At 40.7% G+C, this 24,991-nt stretch overlaps 1 protein-coding gene and 1 non-coding gene across 2 annotated transcripts; one reads left to right on the forward strand and one right to left on the reverse strand.

Moving 5' to 3' along the window:
- Positions 1-2,039: 2,039 nt before the first annotated feature.
- NFKBIZ (NFKB inhibitor zeta) lies at positions 2,040-13,856 on the forward strand. Its single transcript, XM_040484399.1, has 12 exons — positions 2,040-2,794; positions 5,046-5,185; positions 5,667-5,697; positions 5,816-5,919; positions 6,018-6,787; positions 7,480-7,585; positions 7,974-8,120; positions 8,308-8,371; positions 8,670-8,839; positions 9,701-9,811; positions 9,939-10,106; positions 12,435-13,856. The coding sequence occupies exons 1-12, from the start codon at positions 2,506-2,508 to the stop codon at positions 12,486-12,488; spliced, it is 2,154 nt and encodes a 717-aa protein (XP_040340333.1). The 5' UTR covers positions 2,040-2,505; the 3' UTR covers positions 12,489-13,856.
- Positions 13,857-22,912: 9,056 nt separating this feature from the next.
- LOC121036606 (U6 spliceosomal RNA) lies at positions 22,913-23,019 on the reverse strand. The gene has a single exon (XR_005793418.1). It is a non-coding gene; the product is annotated as a U6 spliceosomal RNA (small nuclear RNA).
- Between the last annotated feature and the right edge of the window lie 1,972 nt (positions 23,020-24,991).

Genomic DNA, 24,991 nt, shown 5'->3' on the forward strand with positions numbered 1-24,991 from the left:
ATTTTAGGGGAGAATTAGTTTTGTAAAAAAAAAAAAAAAAAATTGTGCATGAATTTGTTTGAATGGACATTTAAGGCCTTTATTATACATAAAATATGTTAGTAGGGTGAAAGAAAAATCCAAATAGATTTTATTGAGAAAGCCTAACATCTTATTTGGAGCATCCTTTAAGTGATTTTGGTTTCTGGAGGACTGCGTTTACTGGAGTCTTTTATTCCCTGCAGATACAAAAGAATTGTTTCCTTTTTATTTTTATTTTTATTTTTTTAGAAGTTACCAAAACCAAAGACTGGGAGAAGGGAAAGGCAGCAAGTTTTGGGGACAATACAACACTTGTGAGAAACAAGTTGACTATTTACTTTGAAACTCCCATCAGGGTCTTCTAACACCTATTAATACTGAGTAACAATTCAAGCTCATTGCATCCCTCTTCCCTCCTGGAACTCTAACTTTGCTTCTGCTGATTTGCTTGTGATCTGAAGCTGGCATCCCTGTTCACCTGGTCATCTGGCCCCAAACCACATCCTGACTGGGGACCCCTTCACTGCTGCCCATATCTAGCTGGTCCGGACCTGTGCATTCTGTCTGAACAGTGCTGCCCAGCCCTTTCTTTCCATTTACTTTCCTCTTCCTCATTGCCTCTGAACCAGGGTCAGCTCAGTTCAGTCCTGAATGCAGTAGTTCCTAAGGGCCTCTGGACCCCTCAGTCTTACCGCATCTAGGCTGCTTCTAGGTTAATTTTGCCTGCCCAGATTCTTCCATGTTCACTCAGTGTTTATTAAAGACTCAGCGTCTCAGCCGGCCACTGGAGGTGCTCCACCCAAAGGCACCAAGTTACCTGTTCCATTTATATTATCACCTTTGCTTTGACTACCTTAAAAAGGGACTGTAGGCTTTTATCTGACTCTTCCTCATTTGTTTTTGGTCATGCTGTTCCATCTTCCTAGAAATCATTTTGGTTGAAATCCCACCCATCCTTCAGGGCCTGTCTCAAATGCCCTCTCCTTTGCAAAGATTTTCCTCATGACCTTTTTTTCTCCACCATGTTTTGTCTTTCTTTTTAGCACACTCATTGAACTTTGTATCCATCATGATGTTTAATCATAATTGGTTTCTTTTAATATAGCACGTGTGTGCCTACCTTATCATTTCTACAAGATTACAATGTACTTGAAAGAAGGGACATAATCATTCATCTTTTTTTTTCCTGCAAACTCCTAGGACCTCAATAAAAATTGTGTAAATCCATTTTTTTTTTTTTTTAAAGTACTTAGGGCGCCTGGGTGGCTCAGTCAGTGAAGTGTCCGACTTTGGCTGGGGTCATGATCTCGCACTCCGTGATCACGTTCGAGGCCCGCAACGGGCTCTATGCTGACAGCTCAGAGCCTGGAGCCTGCTTCGGGTTCTGTGTCTCCCTAGCTCTCCACTCTGCCCTCCTCCCCCCGCCCCCCCCAAGCCTGTCTGTCTCTCTCTCTCAAAAATAAATGAACACTAAAAATAAAAAATAGTACTTAAGCTAAGAAACAGCAAAATTCCTGTTTATCAGATAAAATGTAAAATTATGCAGAAAGAAAAAAATTATATATACATGAATACAAACATATACATATATGTACATTCGTCATTTTGCGAAGTTCTGAACCAGACAGGGGTATAAGGCACTGTTTTTTATTACTGGGCTGTGCCAAAAGAAAAAAAAAAAAGTAGTAGTCCAGATTATAATTTGAGGACAGAAAAATGGCTTCAACATCTATCTCAGTGGGTGCCAAAGGTAAACACTTTGGCAAACGTTAAGTTCCGAGGACCAAAGCTGCTCTGAGGCACTGGAGGAGCCAGGCCTTTAGGAATCTTCCAGAGACGCCTTAAATGGAGCTGGCGGGAAGCTCGCCGCGCCAGGGCGGGCGGAGGAGTGCGGAACGTGCAGCTTCCAGGATTTCCTCCTCCCCGGGAACCGGGCCGACCTGTTCCCGCCGCTGCCTTCCCGCCTCCACCGCTCCCTCTGCAGGCCCAGGGCCCCCACGCCGCGCGCCTTCTTCCCCGGCGCCCGGCCCGGCCCGGCTTCTCTCGGCCGGCGGCTGGGGCCGGGGTCCCGGTCCGGGAGGCGGGAGGTGGGAGACCGCGCTCGCTCGGGGTTTCCAGGTGAAGGGGGAGAAAACAGCCGGTCAGTCGAGGCGGAGCCGGGCGGGCGGGGCGAGGGCGGAGGGCACATTGCTTCATCCTGTACATTTTACTGGAAACGGGGCGCATCCGGAGGAGGGGCTGGGAGGCGGCCCCGACGCCGCCAATGGCCCGGCCCGGCTCGGGGGAGGCAGGCGAGGCTGTGATCCTCCCCCTCCAGCTCCTGGAGGCCGGTTAAATACCGGGCAGTCCCGGGCCGCGCCCGTGCCCGCGCCATCCCCCTGCCGGCAGGTCCCCGAGCCCGTCAGAGCCACAGCCGGGAGGCAGTCGTGCGCAGCGAGCGGGTGGCGCAGGAGTCTGGGGTCCCCGAGCGCCCAGCCCGGGAGCATGATCGTGGACAAGCTGCTGGACGACAGCCGCGGCGGAGAGGGGTTGCTGGACGCGGCCGGCGACGGTGGCCTCATGACCAGCCCGCTGAACCTGGCCTACTTCTACGGCGCATCGCCCCCGGCCGCGGCCCCGGGCGCCTGCGACGCCATCTGCTCGTCGTCTGGGCCCTCCGCGCCCGGCTCGCCCGGCTCGGACTCCTCCGACTTCTCCTCCGCCTCGTCCGTGTCCTCCTGCGGGGCCGTGGAGTCCCGGCCGAGGGGTGGCGCGCGCGCCGAGCGGCTGCAAGGTACCTACCCGCCCCGGCGGGCGCGGCCTCAGCGCCCCCAGCACCCCGGTCTCCGGGCGGCCCACACGCTGGGAAGGGAGGGTCCGAACTGCCGAGGTGCGAAGTACCTGGACCGGGAGTTAGGTGGCCTCTGCGCCTCCCTTAGCGGCAGTATATAACCACACTGTCATCATATGTTAGGCGATTACTGGAAGACTTGCTCTGTGCCAGGGCAGTTGGTAGAACTGGATGCCCTTTGACCGTCGGTAAAATCCGGGAGCCACATCCCGCTGGCCTGGTAGCTCACAGCGCCTCTGAGAGCAGAGCTCTGACTTCTGAGGGTGGTGATGAATCACTTTAGATTTTCTCTCACTCTTCTTTTTTCTTTTCTCCTTCTCCTTCTCCTTCTTCTTCAAGCTTTACTAAACTGTAAATTCACATACTGGTGGCGAGTTTTTGGATCTGATGTAGGTATAACTTGGGGTTCCCAATGAGGTTTGTTTGAGTGCTGTGTTTATGGTCGACTTATTTTTTCCTAAGTATTTGTGGAAATTTTAAGTAAAAAGGATTTTATATTTAAGAAAGGAAACTGATATTAACAAGATGTGAGGTGAAACTGGACTAAAAACCAGCTCACATTATGACTTTAGTGTGTGATGTTTTCGAGTTTCGAAAGTCTACCCTGAATTTCTGCGGTCTTGTTTTTCTGTGTGCTTTAGAATGGTTAAGCTAAACCTAGCGGGCATGGGGATAATGTTTTCTTCTGCTGTGAATTGGTTAGTTTCTTTTCTTAAAGAGCCCAGTTGCATAACTTGGGGGGAAACAGGATGGCACTGTGGGCAGACTAAAGAAAGTCTAGATAATCTCAAGCGTTATAAAGTCTAATCAGCATGATTTTAAAGAACATTCTTGTTCAGGTGTGTTCCCTACTGCTAGCCACTTCTGTTTTGGTTGTCTTTTATTATAAAAAGTGAGTTTTCATTTTCACTTAAAAAGTAATTTAAGCCACTTGATTTCATAAGGTGCTCTCCGTATTTTAAATATACGTATGTTTTATCAGATGCAAAGAGTGTGTGTGTGTGTGTGTGTGTGTGCGCGCGCGTGTGCGTGTATTCAAGCCTTTTCTCTCACATTTGGCCTTCATTTCTCTGAAACTGTTTTGTTCGTTCCTTGGTTTACCACATAGACATAGGGGATTTCTGAAACTGAATTTTTCTCCCTGTGACGTTGAATTATTAACTACTGTCATTCCAGAGAAATGCTGTTAGATCCTGACAAGGTTTTCCTAAACTTAAACATAAAATCCACTCATTCTTTAATTTGCCCTACCATTGAGTGGGTTTTTGATATGTCTATGTCTATTTAAATTAGGCATGGTTTCTTGTCCCATCTTCTAACTGTTTCCTACTCAACTGAGTGGCGCAATTATTCATTTCCTGACTTCTTCCATGTTTTCTTTGTGTTCAACTCATCCCAAGAGATTATGACATAGTAGTGGTCAGAAGTGGAATGCTGTACTCATAGACTACATTTTAAAGTATATCTTAAAATTTAAATATGGAAAGCCTAAGAAACAAATCTAAGACATTGGTTTTTTTATTTTTTTATGTTTATTTTTTAAATTTTATGTTTTTAAATTTACATCCAAATTAGTTAGCATATAGTGCAACAGTGATTTCAGGAGTAGATTCCTTAATGCCCCTTACCCATTTGGCCCATCCCCACTCTGAGACATTGTTAATTGTTAGACCTTGGCACATTGAGATCTTTGGAGGAAGTTTGTTTTGTGCTTTCTTAGGTGAGTGGAATTATTAGACTTTTTAAATTTATGTGTGGATATAAAGCCTTTGTTTTGAAAAAGCTGAAATTCCATCATTTATTCCTCGCTCCCCCACGGTTTTTCAAAAGTTAAGAATAATTACAGATTTATGAGAGGGTGGCAAAATCTGTGATTGTGTCTCTTGGGTGGATGGGGCTGAAAGACGAAGAAGCTTAATTTGGGTTTATCTGTTGGCTCCAGGGGCCCCTGAAACTACAGTTCTTTGAGCTTTATTTTCGTAGGGTGCCTGGGGGATAAAGGTATTAGGAAATGAAGAACGCTTAGGTAGGGCTGGGGACTGACATGCAAGGCCATTGACCAGAGTGAGTTGGAGAGGCTTTGCAATTTGATTGTTGGGGACTTCATACATTAGACGGCTAGGCTTTTGAGATTGTCAAGATTTGTGTCTGTAAACAGATTTAATTGGCATACGTTTTGTTTTCTTTTGAACAGTTGAGCCCCATATGGGGGTTGGAAGGCAGCAGAGAGGACCCTTTCAAGGTGTTCGTGTGAAGAACTCAGTGAAGGAACTCCTGTTGCATATCCGAAGTCATAAACAGAAGGCTTCTGGCCAAGCTGTGGATGATTTTAAGGTGGTACCTCTTTTTTTGTTTTGGGTTGAGGCAGGGAGGTTATTCTGTCAGGGTAGTTATTATTCTCTTCTGACCTGGGTCCAGTAGCTCTTTTGTAGACCACACCAGAGTCATAGGATAGAGGGTGGATTGGTCTCTGTCTGCTGTATTCCTGTCACTTAGGCCGGTACTGGGCACACAAGAGAAATTTAATGAATGAATAAATGAAGGCAACTTGGGGGCAAAGAATCAACTGAAATGGAAAAGTTTGACTAGAAGGGGAAAACTCTAATGGGCTTATTAATTTTGTCTTGACCTCAGTTGAACTAAGGTGAAAGGGAAAATGGGGAAAGAAAATTAAGATAGAAAATAAATATTGCTAGGATAACTGTCAGATTTATGGTGAGCTGTAAAGAGTGGTAAAGTTAAGTTTGCTTATTGATGTCTATTAAGCAGGAAACCATTTGATATGCAGTAAGTTAGAAATTCTTTTTCTTTATAGACCCAAAGTGTGAACAGAGAGCAATTCACAGGTAAGAGTTCCTTCTATTCGTAATATGGGGGCTTTAGAGTAAAATAATGTAGTGTGATTATGGGTAAAATTTAGAAAATAAAGTGATCACAGATTCCATATTCCTTTCTTGGGTATAGAATTGAAGAACACAGTATCATATAGTGGAAAAAGGAAAGGACCTGATTCATTGTCTGATGGACCAGTTTGCAAAAGGCCAGCTTTATTACATACCCAGTTTTTGGTAAATATCTCACTATTTTCCTCTGAATACCCTTTGAAAATTTTTCCTGGCATAATTTTGAAAGAGAGTCTGCAACTTAACTTTTTCTTCTTTTCCAGACACCACCTCAAACACCAACACCCGCAGAGAGCATGGAAGATGCTCATCACAGTGAATCCAAACAGGACAGCAGTGCTGATCTGCTTCAGAACATAATCAACATTAAGAATGAATGCAGCCCGGTTTCCCTGAATACTGTCCAAGTTAGTTGGATGAGCCCTGTGGTGGTCCCTCAGGGCTCTCCCCAAGAACAGTGTCAGGACTTCCACAGAGGGCAGGTCTTCTCGCCACCTCAGAAACACCAACCATTCCAAGTCAGCAGCTCCCCACACATGGTGGATCAGACGTCCCTGTACCAGTATTCTCCACAGAGCCAGAACTTGCAGCCACAGCATTACACCCACAACCCAACTCTGGAATACAGTCCTTATTCCAGAACGTCCCAGTCCCCCAATTATGAACCAAACCTCTTTGATGGTCAAGAACCACAGTTCTGCCCAGATCAAAGTTTTGCATCCCTTCTGAGTAGTCAGGAATCTGAGAATATTGCTGTTCCCATTCAGAATTCCCCCAGTGTTCAGCAACAGAATGACGCACACCTGCAGAACTTCAACATGATGCCACATGGCGCCTGTGAGGCCGTGATGGGGCATGACACAGGCTCTACCCCTTTAGGCACTTCACTGCCATTCCCAAACATCATCGGAAATCCAATGAACACCACACAGTTAGGGAAGTCATTTTTCCAGTGGCAAGTAGAACAGGAAGAAAGCAAATTGGCAAATATCTCTCAAGATCAGTTTCTTTCAAAGGATGCAGATGGTGACACGTGAGTATCCTTTTCTCTCACGTTCCTAATTTGGTAAACCATACTTGTTAGAAGTAGTGGGCACAGAATTTCTCTAGGGCACACCAAGCCAGACCCTAGTAAGTGGCTAATTGGGATGACTAGAGTAGGTAGAAATTGCTGTTCAGTGACAGCTAATATTTTAAGCGTTTTCCTTTCTTTTACTTTCTGGCTGAATAGATTACTTGTTTATGTGTCTTCTTTGAATAATAAGTTTTGAAAGCCCAGGATAGATTGTGTCTATGGAGCAAAAACAGGTCATGATTAGTTGGTCATGATCAATTGTGAGTTGACTTGTAGAATGAATCGTAATCTGTCATGACATCTTTGTGGCCGTGGGCAATTTATTTAACCTCTCTGTGCCTGAGTCTTGACATGTAAAATGAAAAGACCTCCCTCATAGGGTTTGTAGGAATATTAAAGATAATCGATTTAAAGTGATCAGCATGGTGCTTGGCATTCTAACTATTTCTGGTAGCTTAACACATCCTTTTGCACCTCAGATGTATTATCAACCTAGCAGAAAAGACAAATTATGCTCTACGGTGTGTCATTTGAGTGCACCAACATGTCAAGAAGGGGACTAAAGGAGGAATTTTTATTTTTATTTTATTTTTTTAAGAATTAACTTAGTGAAGTCAGAAGTAATTCTCTTTTCCTCTCATGTTTCCCAGGTTCCTCCATATTGCCGTCGCCCAAGGGAGAAGGGCACTTTCCTATGTCCTCGCAAGAAAGATGAATGCGCTTCATATGTTGGATATTAAAGAGCACAATGGACAGGTGAGGATCTTGACAGAGTGAGATGGCAGAGATGTGGTCACGGTGAAGAGAACAATAGCCAGTCTCATATTTATGTGTCCATCATTTTAGAGCTGCAGACCAAGAGAGTTCAGTTAATATTAACTTTGAGATGTTGACTCTGCCACCGTCAACCTTCAAGTTATTAATGTTAACTTTGTAGTTATTTGACCAAAGATTAACTGGGTGTAATAAAGGCATGCCCTAAGCTTATTCTAGTTTCCTTGTGTTACAGTATTTTATTGCTTCTTAATAAGATTTATTTTCTCTATGTGGGGTTTTCCCCTCAGTCTTAGTTTATGTTCGTATTCCTTGTCAGGACAGTGTTATGTATTTTTAAAAGATCTTTTTTCCCTCTGAATGTTCACAGAGCGCCTTTCAGGTGGCAGTGGCTGCCAATCAGCATCTCATTGTGCAGGATCTGGTGAACCTTGGGGCCCAGGTGAACACAACCGACTGCTGGGGGAGAACCCCTCTGCATGTCTGTGCTGAGAAAGGTCACTCTCAGGTGCTTCAGGTAGGAGGCTGCTTCTGCTATCACAGGGCCACAGAGGTAGGGCTTGGATAGTAGAAGTCAGATGTAGGTTGCCTGTTGCGAGAATGTATATTTTTAGTTGACCTACTCATTCCTTGGGGTTACTAATAGGATAAGTATTTGTGTAACTTGTCTTTTGCTCACATGTGTCTGTCTTTAAATTTGGCAGGCAATTCAGAAGGGAGCAGTGAAGAGCAATCAGTTTTTGGATCTTGAGGCAACTAACTATGATGGTAAGCGACAGAAATGTTATTGGATGAAAAGCCATGTAGAGAGTGGAACTCGCCAGTTCCAGGGGTATTAAGTTTTATTCCAAGAAGGAAGGGAGGTGATTAAAGCTAAAATATTCTATAGATAAAATTAGCACCAAGACCCTTTGGAGGGAATCTTCAGATTGCCTTACTAGTTCTTGGGGAGCCTACTTCTAGCTCATGTTGGAGGCTGTCCTAACTGTAATTGTCCAGGTCTGTAATTGTAGAAGAACTGAAATACTTGATGGATGCTTGACCACTGCTTTATTATACTTTTTAGGCCTGACTCCTTTACACTGTGCGGTCATGGCCCACAATGCGGTGGTCCATGAACTGCAGAGAAATCAACAGCCCCATTCACCTGAAGTTCAGGAGCTTTTGCTGAAGAATAAGAGTCTGGTTGACACCATTAAATGTCTGATTCAAATGGGAGCAGCAGTGGAAGCAAAGGTAAATCTCATTAGAGTTTGGAGATGGAATTGGGAAGAAAAGTGGTTAGAGCAAAAGACCTTATTTCTGAAGTATAAATTAAAACCTTTTCCCGTTTTTCAATTAATGGGGAGAATAGCAATGCATATGGATAGTTAAGAAGCTTAGATTTTAAAATCATCAGCTTTTTCGATTTGCTTTTAATCTGTAGATTATCATTCAAAAGATCACTGAGCTGTGAAATAAATTAGTCTTTGTTTAAAAGGAAAAGAAAATGCTTGAAACTGGTATTGTCATTTTGGCTTCCATTTTCATATACTAATAATAAGGGTGATGCGCTTTTGTAAGGGTTGCTTTATTGTTGTAGGACCTGGACTTAATCTTCTGTTTTTTAAACTGGAAAATATTTTATTCTCTTTAAATTTGAGGCTTATTTGCTGAGTATCTCCTATGTACAAGGCACTGAGTTGGGAGCTCTGGGGGACAAATACTTAATACCTTGGGAAGTGGAAGAGGTGAGAACTGCAGCTAATAGGTCTACACAGGGTGGCCACCAAATCTGGAAACACAAGGGAATACATAGTAAATATTTTATTGTATTGTATTACAGCACATGGTAAAATAGTATCATCTGTGTTTCTATATTTTATGGCCACCATGTATGTAAGAGCAGACTGTGATCAGGGCATATAGGCAAATTGATGGGGGAATTTAGGAGGAATGAGATTTCATTTAGTCTGGGATGAAGGAAGGCTTTGCGGAGAAGACAGCATTCACAGTGAATCACTAAGGGTGAGTCAGACATTTGTGAGCCTGGGTGAAAAGCATATCTAAAAGCGGTGTCTGGATGTTCATTTTCTTTCCCCTCTTGTCTTTGTTAAGGATCGTAAAAGTGGTCGCACAGCCTTGCATTTGGCAGCTGAAGAAGCAAACTTGGAACTCATTCGCCTTTTTCTGGAGCTGCCCAGTTGCCTGTCTTTTGTGAATGCGAAGGTACTTCTAGAAAGCCTCAGTAACTGCACTAGACATGGAATGACCTTTGCATCTTCTTCAGGCTGTTGAGCGGCTTTCATGAAAACCTCCCTTTCTGATAGGTGTCATTTTATCTCTTTGTCTTTAGGCTTACAATGGAAACACTGCCCTCCATGTTGCTGCCAGCCTTCAGTATCGGGTGACACAGTTGGATGCAGTCCGCCTGTTGATGAGGAAGGGAGCAGACCCAAGTACTCGGAACTTGGAGAATGAACAGCCAGTGCATTTGGTTCCTGATGGCCCTGTGGGGGAACAGGTGGGAGCTACAGAAGGGGCACTTAGTCTGAAACATAAAGGAAGATGCGGTTGTGCTGGTTAGAGGCGAGCTGGTGCTCTTTAGGCAGGCTCTGTCAGTGTCTGCGTCTCCCAGTGCCTTTGGTAGCAACTTTGGAGTCCATTGCTTTGTTTCTAAAGGAAGAGGAAGAAATTTCGGGGTTATCCATGGCCTCAAAATGGTCAAAAGTCAGATTGTCTTCTCTTCTGTAACACAAAGTTAGGTGTAGAGTCAGTCAGAATGGTTTGAGGTTTTGGAAGCTGATGAAAGAGGAGATGCCAGGGCTCCTGCAGACATCGAGGAAAGAGAGTCTTAGTTTTGGTGAGTGATGGGCCTTCAGATTGTGGGTATGAAATGAGTCAGTCCCTGTAGAGTGTTCAGAATAGCCCAGGGACATAGTGAGTGGTCAGTAAACATTGGCCATTACAGTTATTTCTATCTACTAACTGATACTAAATAGGAAATGGAAGGTTGTTTATGTAATTCAGAACCTAGAAATACTTTAAACACAGTTATGCTTTATTTCTATGGTGATACATTATCTTTGGAGATTGAAGAGTTTCCCATGACTCAACTTCTCTTGATAACAAGAACTGAATCTTTTCAGAACTTAAGATACATATATATATATTTTAAAGTTTATTTATTTATTTTGAGAGCGAGAGCGAGTGGGGGAGGGGCATGGGGGAGGGGGAGAGAGAGTCCCAAACAGGCTCCAAATTGTCAGTGCAGAGCCCGTTGCAGGGCCCCATCTCACTGTGCGTGAGATCATGACCTGAGCCGAAATCAAGAGTCGAACATTTAACCGACTGAGCCACCCATGTGCCCTAGAACTTAAGATATTTTTGATGGAAATCTTCCCCTGGGGTAAATGAGGGTAACTGTGGCTACGGGCAGGTCATTACAAACTTTGATAATCACAAAATAAAACATATGGAATGCAATTTAGCCTTTTCTTTGACTCATAGCCCTCATTATGACCATAATGTTACAGGAGTACAAATGCTATGCAATGTTACAGCATCTACAAATGCTATTTGTAGAGCTCTTGATAACTTAAAGTGAATTTCTTAATAATTTGTGAAGAGTTTTCATGTATGTTATACCACTTCATAGTTACAAAAACTTTGCAGTGGAAAGGTTCAGCTGAGAAAATGGGGACTCAGAGATCCCACAGACAGGAATCCTCATTGACTAGTAAATGGCAGAGGCTTAAAGCCCAGTGTTTGCCTCTACTTCACTATATGTGGTATGCAGTTATACAGCGATGTTTGTCAGACTGGTGTATAAATTTAATCACTAGGCATACATTATGCACAGATGCTTTAATTGGATATCACGGCGGCTATTCTCATTTGAAGGGTATTTGAAGATTGACTTGTGTGTGTATGAAGTGGGTTCTGTGTTCTTGTTAGTTCAAGCTGGTTTCAAAATAGGTGAGATACTGTAATATACCATTGTTACTGCCTTGTATTAAATGTTCTCACAAATAGCAGTATTAGAGACTAGGAAAGGATATAGGTCTTATTTAAGCTGTTGGAGATTTTCAACTTTAAGTAGTTTTTTCTTTTTAATATTTACTTATAGTTGAGAGAGAGAGCAAGAGAGCGAGCACGCTAATGCGTGGGAGGGGGGGTGGGCAGAGAAATGGAGACAGAATCTGAAGCAGGCTCCAGGCTCTGAGCTGTCAGCCCAAAGCCCAACACAGGGCTCGAACCCACGAGCCATGTGATCACAACCTGAGTTGAAGTCGGATGCTTAACTGATTGAGCCACCCAGGTGCCCCTCAACATTAGGTAGTTTTTATTTTTTATTTATTTATTTATTTATTTAAATTTTTTTAACGTTTATTTATTTTTGAGACAGAGAGAGACAGAGCATGAATGGGGCAGGGTCAGAGAGAGGGAGACACAGAATCCGAAACAGGCTCCAGGCTTTGAGCTGTCAGCACAGAGCCCGACACGGGGCTTGAACTCACGGACCGTGAGATCATGACCTGAGCCGAAGTCGGCCGCTTAACCGACTGAGCCACCCAGGCGCCCCAACATTAGGTAGTTTTTAATGGAGATGCTTTACTCTCTTGCACTCAAAGATCATTATAGATCTGTGATAAATCTTGAAAGGAGTTATAGTAGTATTTTTAAAGTCACCTTAAAGTCTCGTGTGTATTGTTTCATATTTCTTCATATGTTTATTACAAGTTGACGTGAACGGTTTAGAGGATGTGAAAAAAGAGTGAAACTCTGAAGGAAATACGGTACTTTGACCATAAAAAGTAAAGCTCACCAATCCTGTTAATTTCTCTTCCAGATCCGACGTATCCTGAAGGGAAAGTCCATTCAGCAGAGAGCTCCACCGTATTAGCTCCATTGACGTGGAGCCTCGTCGGCAACACTCACTGTCAGTTAGGCAGTCCTAATGTATCTGTACATAGACCATTTGCCCTGTATTGGCAAATGTAAGTTGTTTCTAGGAAACAAACATATTTAGTTCACTATTATATAGTGGGTTATATTAAAGGAAAAGAAGAAAAATATCTAATTCCTTTCGGCAGATTTTAATATTTCACACCCAGGTATCTGGGATCTACACATCTGAATTTAATCTTGAGTGGTAAAATTGACTTTAATTAACAGTCGTTTTCGGGTAGGACAAGGCTTTGATTTGTGGCATCAGGCCTTACTCGTGTAGCTATTGCCAGTTTAAAAGTAGGTCAATTGTAAATGTTTTTTTAAGGAAAATGAAAGCATTTGAAAGGGAAAAAATAAATCTCTTTGTCGTGTTGAGGCTTCATTTGGCCTAACGCAGTACCTGATGGCCGTTATTGGTGTTGGAAAGTGTCTAGGTGCTGGACTAGATGAAATGTACCACGGTTAAAATTTGATCTTTGCAAATTGTATATAGTTGTTGTTTTTGTCTTTTGAAGTATTTGTACTTATTTGGCCATTGACATGGCCACATTTGAAATGTGTAAATCAACAAAGTAGAAAAGAACAAGTGAAGTGTCACTATTTAAAAAAATTATACGTGTTCCAAAGAGCTGTGTCATCATCATCTGTCTACCATCTCTGTAGATGAAGCAGATGGAGAGTCGTTCCCCTCCTGGCTGACAGAGCTCTGTTTGAATTGTAAATATGCTTTTACTCATGCATTGAGATGAAACACATTATTTGTAATGAATTGCATGCTCTTGAGGAGAACACCTCTTTATGGCTCACTTTCTAGGTTTTGTAATTTACTTGTTGGAATTTTGTTACCTTTATTGGAACATCAAAAAGTCAACACTGAACCACGTCTTACTGGTTTTCTATTGTCAAATGTTAATACACTATGATGTTTTACATTACCATTCAGAAAAAAATGCCTTATATTTGAGTAACCCTGATTCTATTAATATTATTTTGCTTTTTACTCTTGCATACACCAAGGAATGCATTTGGCTTTGATTGCACACACTAATTCACTGTAATAAATTTGATTCATTAAAAACCTTTTTTTTTTTTTTTTTTTTTAAATGAGAAGTCCCACAAGCAACTGACTGACTAATCATCTTCATAGCTAAATCCTTTTAAAAAAGATAACCTTTGGATCGATCACATTGTTTGACCCAGTATGTCTTGTGGACAAAAGTTAGTTATAGTTATTTACTATCTGTAAATACAGCTGTATTATGAACTCATGGAAAAACTCATGCATGGATTTAAATAAACATTAATTCAGTAATACTGTTCATCTTAAGGATGTGTATTTTCTTTTTCTAGGCCCTTATTTATATTTCCCTAGGCTGAAAAAGTGCTATTAATTACTAATCTAAATAGCTTTAAATTATTAATATATTAATTAAAATATAAAATTTATAAAGTAGCAATAAAATATTATATTAAATATTATAAAACAGTAATATTTATCAATGTTTTAATATTAATATATTAATGATTATATTAAATATTAATATATTTCAATTTGGCTTTTTTTGAGAACATGATTCCTAAAGGTATATATGATTTAACATAAAAAGATTGTTTGCCAAGTTCGTAGAGGCTTATTGGGTTCTGAAAATATCATGAAACCTTAATAGTTACTGTTGATCATTTAGAAATTTATGTACCAGAAAGCTAATTCTTATGTTTGTGACTTTAGTTTTCATACTTTATTTTCTGGGAACAGTGAGCATAGGGAAAACAGTTTGGATATTAACAGAATCATCCTGAGAGATACCAGCCTGGGAAGATCAGTAAACAGTGTCCTTCTCATTCCCAACATGCCATTTTGACGTGTGAGAACAAACATACCAACATCTGCCAGTGTCAGTCAGTTATTCTGCACTTATTCTACTCTTATAACCTCTTTTGAGAATCTGCTAGAAGCTATGAATCCTTTCCCTGGAAAAAATGCACCTATGCATATATATGCAAATTCTGCATAAAGTATCAGGGACTTTACAGATACTAGGAGTCCATGGCTCACGTTAGGAATCTACTGTCGGTCATTTATTTCTGTAAATGTAGGTCTGTAGGTGAAATATTTCTGTAGGTCAAATATAATTTGTCTTCTTTCATTGCATTGCAATGCAACCTGATAACTAGAACAATAGAACCGATACACCCCTGTGAAACAGATATACAGTGAGCTTTTTTCAAGTGAGCTTAACTCTTCTCTTAATCCCAAGTTCTCTCATAATTAGTTGATTGAACCAGTGCTTAGCAAGCATGTGACTTGCATGTCTGTGTGCGTGCACGTGCAAAGTGCAAAGCTGTATAATGAACAATATGAGGCATTCAAAGACATAAAAAGGATATTTCTTAAGATGTATATGTGGCAGACAAGGCATGCACTTTGTTAGGTAACAAAAAGGGGGGAGAAATACTGATCCAGAAGAATTTATATCTCAAAGGGGAGAACAAGGGAGACTTCAAGTTAGAGCATTTGAGCTGTGCCTTCACAAGAGTTGATTTGGATGTTCATAGATGACGAGGAGGAGGGGTGGTAAAAGGGACAGAAACAGAAAATGATGTGAACCAAGGCAATTGTATTTCGGGGAAATCACCAGTGATTCAGTGTAGTTTTGTTAGTATCTGGATGGCCAATTTCATCTTGTGTTCTACCTCTTACTGGAAGCATTCTCATGAAGGGCATGTTGAGAAGCATCCTCAGGCCATCCAGGGGCTTGGCAGGAGAGGGTGCTGTGATTGATAACATACCTCTACTGCAGAGGTATGTGGGGTGGCTCTTGATGGGATGTTGTTTTGAAGAATGAGCCCCACAGAAACCAAGACTTCATGCTCACTGCTGCAACCTCAGTGCCTGGCACGTAGAAGGAGCTCATGAAAAGAATTGGTTAAATGAGTGAATGAATGTATGCAAATATTGGTTGGGATCATTGATTCTGGGAAGAAGTAATGCCTCAAGCCAGAGTTCTATTATTAAGTAATAATGAACTAGTGACTTATAGTTTGGAACCTGACTCAGCCGTGTAATCTAATAATGACATCAATGAGACATTCACGAAAATGGGCATAGTTGTACTCTTTTTAAAATCAGGTGGTTCCTTTTGTAAAGGACTAACTCTAGGGGCGTCTGGGTGACTCAGTTATTTAAGCATTCGACTACGGCTCAGGTCATGATCTCACAGCTTGGGAGTTCAAGCCCTGCCTCCAGCTCTGTGCTGACAGCTCAGAGCCTGGAGCCCACTTCAGGTTCTGTGTCTCCCTCTCCCTCTGCTCCTCCCCTGTTCACACTCTGTTCCTCTCTCTCTGTCAAAAGTAAATAATAAAACATTTTTAAAAATTTAAGAAAATGTAAAGGACTAACTCTAGTACCATAATTTTGGTATTTCACGAAGGATTCCCCTCAAATGACCAAATTTTACAGATCTATTTGTTAATCAAATCAGTAACATTTAATTGTTTTTACTTAATCAGGAAAGAATTTCCTCAAACTCCTCTAACCTTTAATAAATGTCAACTTCTTAAACTCAGTACCACATCCATTTTATGATAATATCAGTTCTGTATTGAATGTGATCTTAGGGAGAAATCAACTTTATCCACTGGCTAAGTTCTCAATGGTTCCTCTGAGATCAGGCCTGGATATGAGGTTTCAGATTAGAGGTTTCAGATGAGACCAGACTACTGGGTTTTTGTTTTTTCTGGTAGTGCCCTGGATTTGCCCTTGAGAGGAGGGGAGTGGCCATCTTATTTACCATCAGATGTGATGAGTAGCATAGTATCTGACACTTGGTAGAGAGAAAATAAATACTTCCTCTTTTTTTGTTGTTGTTTGTTGTTGTTAAGTAGGCCCCACACCCAGTATGGAGCCCAATGCAGGGCTTGAACTCATGACCCTGAGATCAAGACCTGAGGTGAGATCAAAAGTCAGATGCTTAACTGATGACCCACCCAGGTGTCCAAGGAAGTAATTCTCAAATTGAGTACTTTTACAGCTCTCTTTTTATTTATTTATTTTTTAATGTTTACTTTTTTTGAGAGACAGAGAGAGAGAGTGCGAGCAGGGGAGGGACAGAGAGAGACCAAAACACAGAGTCTGAAGCAGGCTCCAGGCTCTGAGCTGTCAGCACAGAGCCCGACGTGGGGCATGGACTCCCAAGCTGTGAGATCATGACCTGAGCCAAAGTTGGACACTTAACCAACTGAGCCACCCAGGCGCCTCTATAGCTCTCTTTTTAATTTTTATTTTCTCAGCATAGTTTATACTTCAATGTATAAATATTTTATTATTCACATGGAGTTTACACGTTTTTAGTGCAGAAATACTTTCATACTTCAGCTTTATACCAACTCTGGTTTCAGCTGCTGAATGCCCAAGTTTCAAGGTTTCGGTCTTTGGTGGATATCAGCATCTTTTGTGAAGCTTATTAAATGTGCAAGTGCCTTGACCCCACCCCAGACTTCCTGAGTCAGAATTTCCAGGGTTTTCAGGGCTCCTGGCAGGTATATGTGAAGATGATTTTAGTGCACAGTTTTAGTCTAAGTTATTTAGGAAATGCTGACTTTGGAGAGTACATGTGGCTGGGCAGTGGCCATATGGTGGTAACAGAATGGGCTCCTGGAATACCCGGGAGGATAAGGTAGCAAACTGATGAATGCCTGCTACGTGCCAGGCACGTTGAATCCCATGTCATAGAAACCAGCTTTGAAGGAGAGATCAGGAGTCATTGAACCTGTCTTTTTTTTTTTTTTTGCTTTCAGAAAACACTTTTTTAGGGTCATTTTGGTTTTTAATCCTCAGGTGCATTAGTTTCCTAAGACTATGTAACAAATTACCACAAACCCGGTGGTTGAAATCGAGAGAAATTTATTCTCTCACAGTTGTAGAGGCCAGAATTCTGAAATGAAGGTTTTGGCAGGACGACGCTTCCTCCAAAGGTTCTGGGGGAGAATCTGTCCTTGCCTGGTTCAGGTTCTGGCAGCTCCAGGCAGGCGTTCCTGGGCTGGTGGTGGCATCGCTCCAGTCTCAGCCTCCATCTCACATGGCTTTCTCCTTCTGTGTGCCTCTTAAAGGACACTTGCCATCGGATTGAGGGCCCACCGGGTAATCCAGCATGACTTCATCTGGAGATTCTCAACTCCATGTGCAAAGACCCTTCTTCCAAATGAGGTAATGTTCACAGGTTCTGAGGGTTAGGATGTGGACATGTCTTCTTGGGAGCCACCATTTAACCTACTACACCAGGGAAAGAGGCTTTGTAATCTTTTCTCCTATCATTATTCTTTTCACAAAATGATTAAGGTGAATACTTCCCTTTTGAGCAATCCTGTAGTCTTGTCTTCAGAATCTATGAGCATTTTTTATACAAAATTGACTTAATGGAGGATACATCATCTCCATTTCATTTATTAGCTGTAATACCTGGCATTGAGCAGGAGACTCATTTAACGTTGATAAACTTTAGTAGAAACGATAAAATCATTATTGATCTGTAATTTAAAAATTATTATAACTTTTGGGGCGCCTGGGTGGCTCAGTCAGTTAAGCGTCTGACTCTTGGTTTCGACTCAGGTCATGATCTCATGGTTTCAGGAGTTCGAGCCTCATGTCGGGCTCTGTGCTGGCAGTGAGGAGCTTCCTTGGGATTCTCTCTCTCCACCCCTCCCCCACTCACATTGTCTCTGTCTCTCTCAAATAAGTAAACTTAAAAAAATTATTATAATGGTTAAAAGAACTTTAATTTTTTTTTGAAACTTACAGCAAAGCTTCTTTGATTATCATCAGTCATTCCATTCTCTGGTACACATGTGAAGAAATTTGCTACTCTTTACCTTGATCACACTACCTAGAGCTGCCCATGTAAAAAGCAACATGATCATAAATTACATGCCTTCATTTTTGACATCTGACCTTGTAATGATAAAATCAGGAAACCACAGACATTTGAAAGTGAAAGATCAACTCCAGGAAGTCCATGGTTTCAGACAATAAATACTGATCCACTTTGCCTAAATCCATTGCAATATAGTGTTTTAGGTCTAGATATTACTTTTTCAAGTGGCAGGATTCTGGTTATTTAATTGAAAGTAGAGATTTCAATAGCTCTGGGTACCTCTTGGTACCTGAATGAAACATATGTCTCCTATTGGAACAGCTTAGCACCTTTGGGCTTGACAACAGGGACAGATCTAAGATTCTGAAATAATATTAGATCCCTTAGTTGATTTGTAGCATACGTTTGAAATCACTGTTTATTTTCTCAATTCGTGGGGTCTTAACGCACATGGCCTTTTCTCTGTATCTGCAGCCAGTCTCTGCGCAGGTCTTCAGCTTCAGGTGCTTGTGTAAGAGTGCGGGCTGCTGCCTCAGTTGTCTCTCGTGGAAGGCCTCAAGGTCAGCTTCTCCGCAGGTGAACTCGTTTCAGGGGCTTAGGGTTTGAGATTGAGCATTTGTCTCAGTGGGAATCTGCCCATCAAGGCCTGTCTTTCTGAAATGGCTCCGAATAATTTTTTTTACTTTGGGTATCACTTTCATTCATCTTTGAAAAGCCTTTCTCCTCCTTTTTTGCCCCAAGAAGTATTCCTTCTAAAATTACATTGAAATTGTCAAAAAATTCTCCTTTTTAGGCCCTTGTAGATATGGAAATAAGAAATGTTCATCTTCAGGATAGCAATTTTGTAGAAAATTACAAATATATCACTTCGGAAAACAAGAAAGCATTTGGGACTTTGGGTGCTTGTACCCAAAAGATTCCTGGGTAATTTTTTTTTAGAATTTTTAATCTTTATTTATTTTTGATTTTATTTTATTTTATATTTTTATATTATATATATTTTTTATATTTATATATATTTATATATTATTATATATTTATATATTATATATAAATTTATATATTTTTATATATAATTAAATAATATTAAATAAAATTAATTAAATAAATATTAAATAAATTATATATAAAATAATATATAAATAATAATATATAAAAACATATATAATATATATAAATATAAATATATAAATATATATTTATATAAATAAATTTTTATAATTTATTTATAAGTTTATAAATTTATAAATATATAAATATAAATATAAATAAATATATATAAATAATATATAAATAAAATAATAAATAAAATTAAATAATAAATAAATAAATATATATTTACAAATATATATTTATATATAATATAATATAATAATATTAATATGTTATTATATATTTATATATTATATATTTTATATTTATATATATTTTATATTTTAAATATATACTTTATTTTAATATTTATTTTTGAGAGAGAGAGAGAGAGAGAGCATGCGCGAATATGAGAGAGGGAGGGGCAGAGAGAGGAGGAGACACAGAATCTGAAGCAGGCTCCAGGCTCTGAGCTGTCAGCACAGAGCCCGACGTGGGGCTCGAACTCACAGAGTTTAAGATCATGAGCAGAGGCTCAACTGACTGAACCACCCAGGCGCCCCACCTGGGTAATTTTTTAAAGAGATGAGTTTCTGGACTCAATGCGTGGAAAACTTTAAAATTAATATACTATATTGCCATGTATAAAAAAAATAAATGAGACACTTCTGGGCCTTACAAAATTATTTTTTGTATGGACTAAACAAAGCTATATTTTTAATAGCTTTTTCTAAACAGACTCTCTAAACTTAATAAAAATCTCTCCAGTTTTTTCACGTGGTGCAGTAGACAGAGAAAAAGATCTGTAGGTGGAAATTTAACTTACACAGATTACTAATTTCTATGCACATTCTGATCATACACAATGATGAGGCACTTCATTGAAAGCTCAGGTTGACAGGTTCCTTTTTAAGACATTTTATTTACAAGACTGTATAAATGAGTCCGTTTTTTCCCCTCCCCTCAGCTGAAGTTGTCATATCATGAACTCATGAACCTCCAGATCATGACCTGTTACCAAGGCCAAAATATTTGTTGAATTCATCTTTCTTTTTCTATTTTCCTGCCACCAGCCATGTCTAGGTTTTTATGACTTCATTCCTTGATTACCACAATAGGCTTAAAAAAAATTTCATTATGGAAACGTTCAAACATGCAGAAGTAGGTAGAATAGTATATTGAATCCCTGAGAACCTATCAGGAAGCTTCATCCATTGTAATCATTTTACCATTTGTATTTCAATCCCCTTACTTTTTTCTTGAAGATGTTAAAGCCCACCCCACTCCTCATAGAATGTCAGTATGTATTTCTAACAGATGAACAATTTGTGTCTCTCCTAGCTTTCTAATTACTCTTCCTCTAATCTTATTTTTCTCACCAATCCAACAATTTCTAACTATCTAGTATACTCTTATGAAACCTAAGAAGCTTTCAAAGGCTCAGTGTTGCTCACTGAATCAAATGCAAACTCTTCTGATTTACAAAGCCATGTTTTCTTTAGTTTACCCCATCTGTCTGACCTTCCATTATTTCAGGCTGTCAGGTGGGTCTCCTCACTACTCAGCTGATGCCCTGTTCGTTCCTGTCTCTGCTCATGCTCTTGCCTACCCAAATTCTCTTCATCCTAGAAAGCTCTCCTCAGGTGCCACTTCTATGAAGTTATTCCCAGCTCATCCTGATTTCTCTCTGCCCTGAACCCTTGGGATTTAAACATAGTTCCTTCAACTTTAAATCTGGTATTTTTTATGGTATCTCAGTCTTAATTACTGTAATCTGGGAAGTAGGCTCTGAATTACTGAGTAGTAGCATTTGTTTTTAAAGACTTCATTTATTTTTTTATTTTATTATTTATTTATTTTTATTAGAGAGAGAGTGTGTGCTTGAGCAGGGGAGAGGAGCAGAAGGAGAGAGAGAAAAATCTTTTTTTTTAATTTTTAAAATGTTTATTTACTTTTGAGAAAGAGAGAGAGAGAGAGAGAGAGACAGAAAGTGAGTGGGGGAATGGGCAGAGAGACAGGGGGACACAGAATCCGAAGCAGGCTCTAGGCTCTGAGCTGTCAACACATAGCCTGATGTGGGCCTCGAACTCATGAACCTCAAGATCATGACCTGAGCTGAAGTCAGATGCTTAACTGACTGAGCCACCCAGGGTCTTCAGAGAGAGAGAAAATATTAAGCAGACCCCATGCCCAGCATAGATACCAACATCTGGCTCGGTCTCATAGACCCTGGATCATGAGCTGAGTAGAAATCAAAAGTTGGATTCTCAACTGAGTCACACAGGCACCCCTAAAGACAACTTTAAAATGTTTGGGTGAATGGTATCCCTAGGGATACAAAGAAGGTCAGTGGTGCTGGACAGAATCTAGCATCAGAATGTTAGGCAGAATTTTAAGATGGCTTCATGGTGTCTGCCCTTGATGTCACTCCTGTGATTATATTACATAACAAAAGTTATTTTTCAGATGTGATTAAGGTTACTAATCAGTTGACCTTAAGATGGGGAGACTATCCAGATGCACCTGGTCTAATTACATTAGCCCTTTAAAAGAAGAGAGTTTTCTCTGGCTGGTCATAGAAGAGGAAGTCAGAGAGATTCTATGCCTGAGAAGGATTAAACCTACACTTATGGGCTTTGATGGTGGAGGAAGGCGGACCATGAGTCAAGGAGTGCAGGTAGTTTCCAGATAGCCAGAAAGAAAATGGGATCTCTGTCTGACCTGCCCAAGGAACTGAATCCTGCCAACAGGCTGAATAAGCTTGGAAGCAGATTCTTCTCCAGAACCTTCTGATTACAGTCCTGCCCAGGTGGCTCCTGAGGTTTGGCCTTGTTATCCTCCATGCAGAGAATACAGCCAACGTCACTTAGCCTTCTGACCTGCCAAACCGTAAGATAGCAAATGGATGTTGTTTTAAGACGCTAAGTTTGTGGTAATTTGCTACGCAAATTGTACCAGAGAAAAACTAATACAATAGATAACACAGGAATTTAGCTTATAGTGAGATTTTATGCATTTCCTGCTATTCTTTTCTCCCGAGTTTATCCCAGTTTATTGAGATATAATTGACATACAACACTGTATGTAAGTTTAAGGTGTGCAGCATAGTGGCTTAACATCTATGCATTGTGAAATGGTTGCTGCAGTAAGTTTACCTTAACATCCATCACCTCATATAGTCACAACATTTTTTTGTTTTTCCTTGTGGTGAGAACTCTTAGGATCGACTCTCTTAGTAACTTTCAGGTATAGCATACAGCAGTGTTAACTATAGACATCGTGTGCATTACATTACCAGTACTTACTTCTAACTGGAAGCTTGTACTTTTGACCACCTTCATCCAATATCTCCAACTCCCACTCTCTTCCTCTGATAAACACAAGTCTGTTCTCTTTTTCTCTGAATTTTTTTTCTTTTTGTTGTTGTTTTTTAAGGATTTTGTGTGTCATCCTTGTGCAGGGGTCGTACTAATGTTCTCTGTTTCATTCCAATTTTAGTATATGTGCTGCCGAAGTGAGCATCCTGCTGCCTTAGGAAGGCTCCAAATCTGTAAGTAGATGGAGGCACTCATCTTTGCAATGCAAAGAGGCATTGCATCTTTGCAATGACTTTGCATCTAGTCATTTCATGGGCTAGAAGTGCCCTGAGTTCAGGATGCTTTGCTTTTTGTCCATCAGTCTCTGACTGCAGATAGGAAAATTTCAAGGAGAGGAAAGCCTAGTTTGCTTATTGCCTGTGTTTTCAAAAAAAGCTTTAAGAGGGTCCTTGAGCAGGGAAGTTAATTAGGATAGCTTATCTGACAAGCATTAGTGTTGGTTCACTATGCCGTCGGACTAACGATTACCTCTGGTATGAGACTGGGGCAGGTTTTGCAGGGAATGTATCCCTAAACTCTGCAGCAGCCAAGATTTCAGATGGTAGAACTTACTTATAAAATAAATGCAGACACTTACTTATTACAGGAACTGGTCAACAAATAATTAATGAAGATGCTGAGGAACATGAGAACTGAAGCTACAGTTTCTTCTGTAGCCCAGTATCAGGGATGATGGGCAGGGGCTAGTTTATGGGCAGCTATTTCCCCAGCCATGCGTGTATAACACAAACGGTTAGACATTTATTTGGGGTGCCTGTGTGTGATTCATAAAGAACTTGTTCCTTGTAAAATTTACCGCTGAATGACTCATTGTAGGATGATGATGAAGATAAGGCTTCTAATTTAGAGTTAGGCAACTATCCTTTTAAAAATCAACTTTGCGAGGTATAGTTTATATACAATAAAAGGTATACATTTTAAGTGTATAGTTCAATGAATGCATACACCCATATAACCATCACCAGAGTCAAGATGTAGCACATTTTTATCACACCATGTAGTTTCCTTATACACACCCCTTTGCAGGCAATCCCTCTTTCCATTCACTGCTCCAGGCAACCACTGTCACTATAGATTAGTTTGCCTCTCTTGCACGCCATATAAATGGAACCGTACAGACTGTGCTCTTTTGCATTCAGATTCTTTCACTCAGCATGATGTTTTTGAGATTCGTCCACATGGTCGCACTTACTAGTAGTTATATTTTTATTGCTAGGTAGTATTTTATTGTGTTCATAGCACAATTTGTTAGCCATTCAACAATGGCTATTGGTGGACATTGGAGTTGTTCCAATTCTTGACTGTTTATAAATAAAGTTGCTATGAGCAGTTTTTGTGTGGAGATAGGGTTTTGTTTCATATGGAGACTAGGCATGGAGTCGCTGGACCATATGATAAGCATATGTTTAACTTTAAAAGAAACTGTCAAGCTGGTTTCCAAAGTGGTTGTATCAATTTTCACTTTCAGTAACAATGTGGAGGAGACCTCACTATTGTCTATCTTCCTCAGTGCTTGCTATTGTCAGTTTTTTTAAGTGCTAGCTTCTTTCTTTCTTTCTTTCTTTCTTTCTTTCTTTCTTAGTTTATTTATTCTTGAGAGAGAGAGAGTGAGAGACAGAATGAGAGTGGGGGGAAGGGCAAAGAGAGAGGGAGACACAGAATCGGAAGCAGACTCCAGGCTCTGAGCTGTCAGCACAGAGCCCAATGCAGGGCTGGAACTCACAAACCAAAAGATCATGACCTGAGCCAAAGTTGGACCCTTAACTGACTGAGCCACTCAGGTGCCCCTATATGCTACCCTTGCTAATGGTATCTTACTGTATCTTTGATTTGCAATTCCCTGGTAACTAATGATGCTGAACATTTCTTCTTGTACTTTTTAGCCATTCATATACCTTCTTTGGTGCAGTGTCTTTCAAGTCTTCTGCCCATTAAAAAATAGATTTTCTTGGGGCGCCTGGGTGGCGCAGTCGGTTAAGCGTCCGACTTCAGCCAGGTCACGATCTCGCGGTCTGTGAGTTCGAGCCCCGCGTCGGGCTCTGGGCTGATGGCTCAGAGCCTGGAGCCTGTTTCCGATTCTGTGTCTCCCTCTCTCTCTGCCCCTCCCCCGTTCATGC

The sequence above is a fragment of the Herpailurus yagouaroundi genome, unplaced genomic scaffold, assembly GCF_014898765.1.
Source record: "Herpailurus yagouaroundi ecotype Mexico unplaced genomic scaffold, PumYag 162, whole genome shotgun sequence".
NCBI classification, from domain to species: Eukaryota; Metazoa; Chordata; class Mammalia; order Carnivora; family Felidae; genus Herpailurus; species Herpailurus yagouaroundi.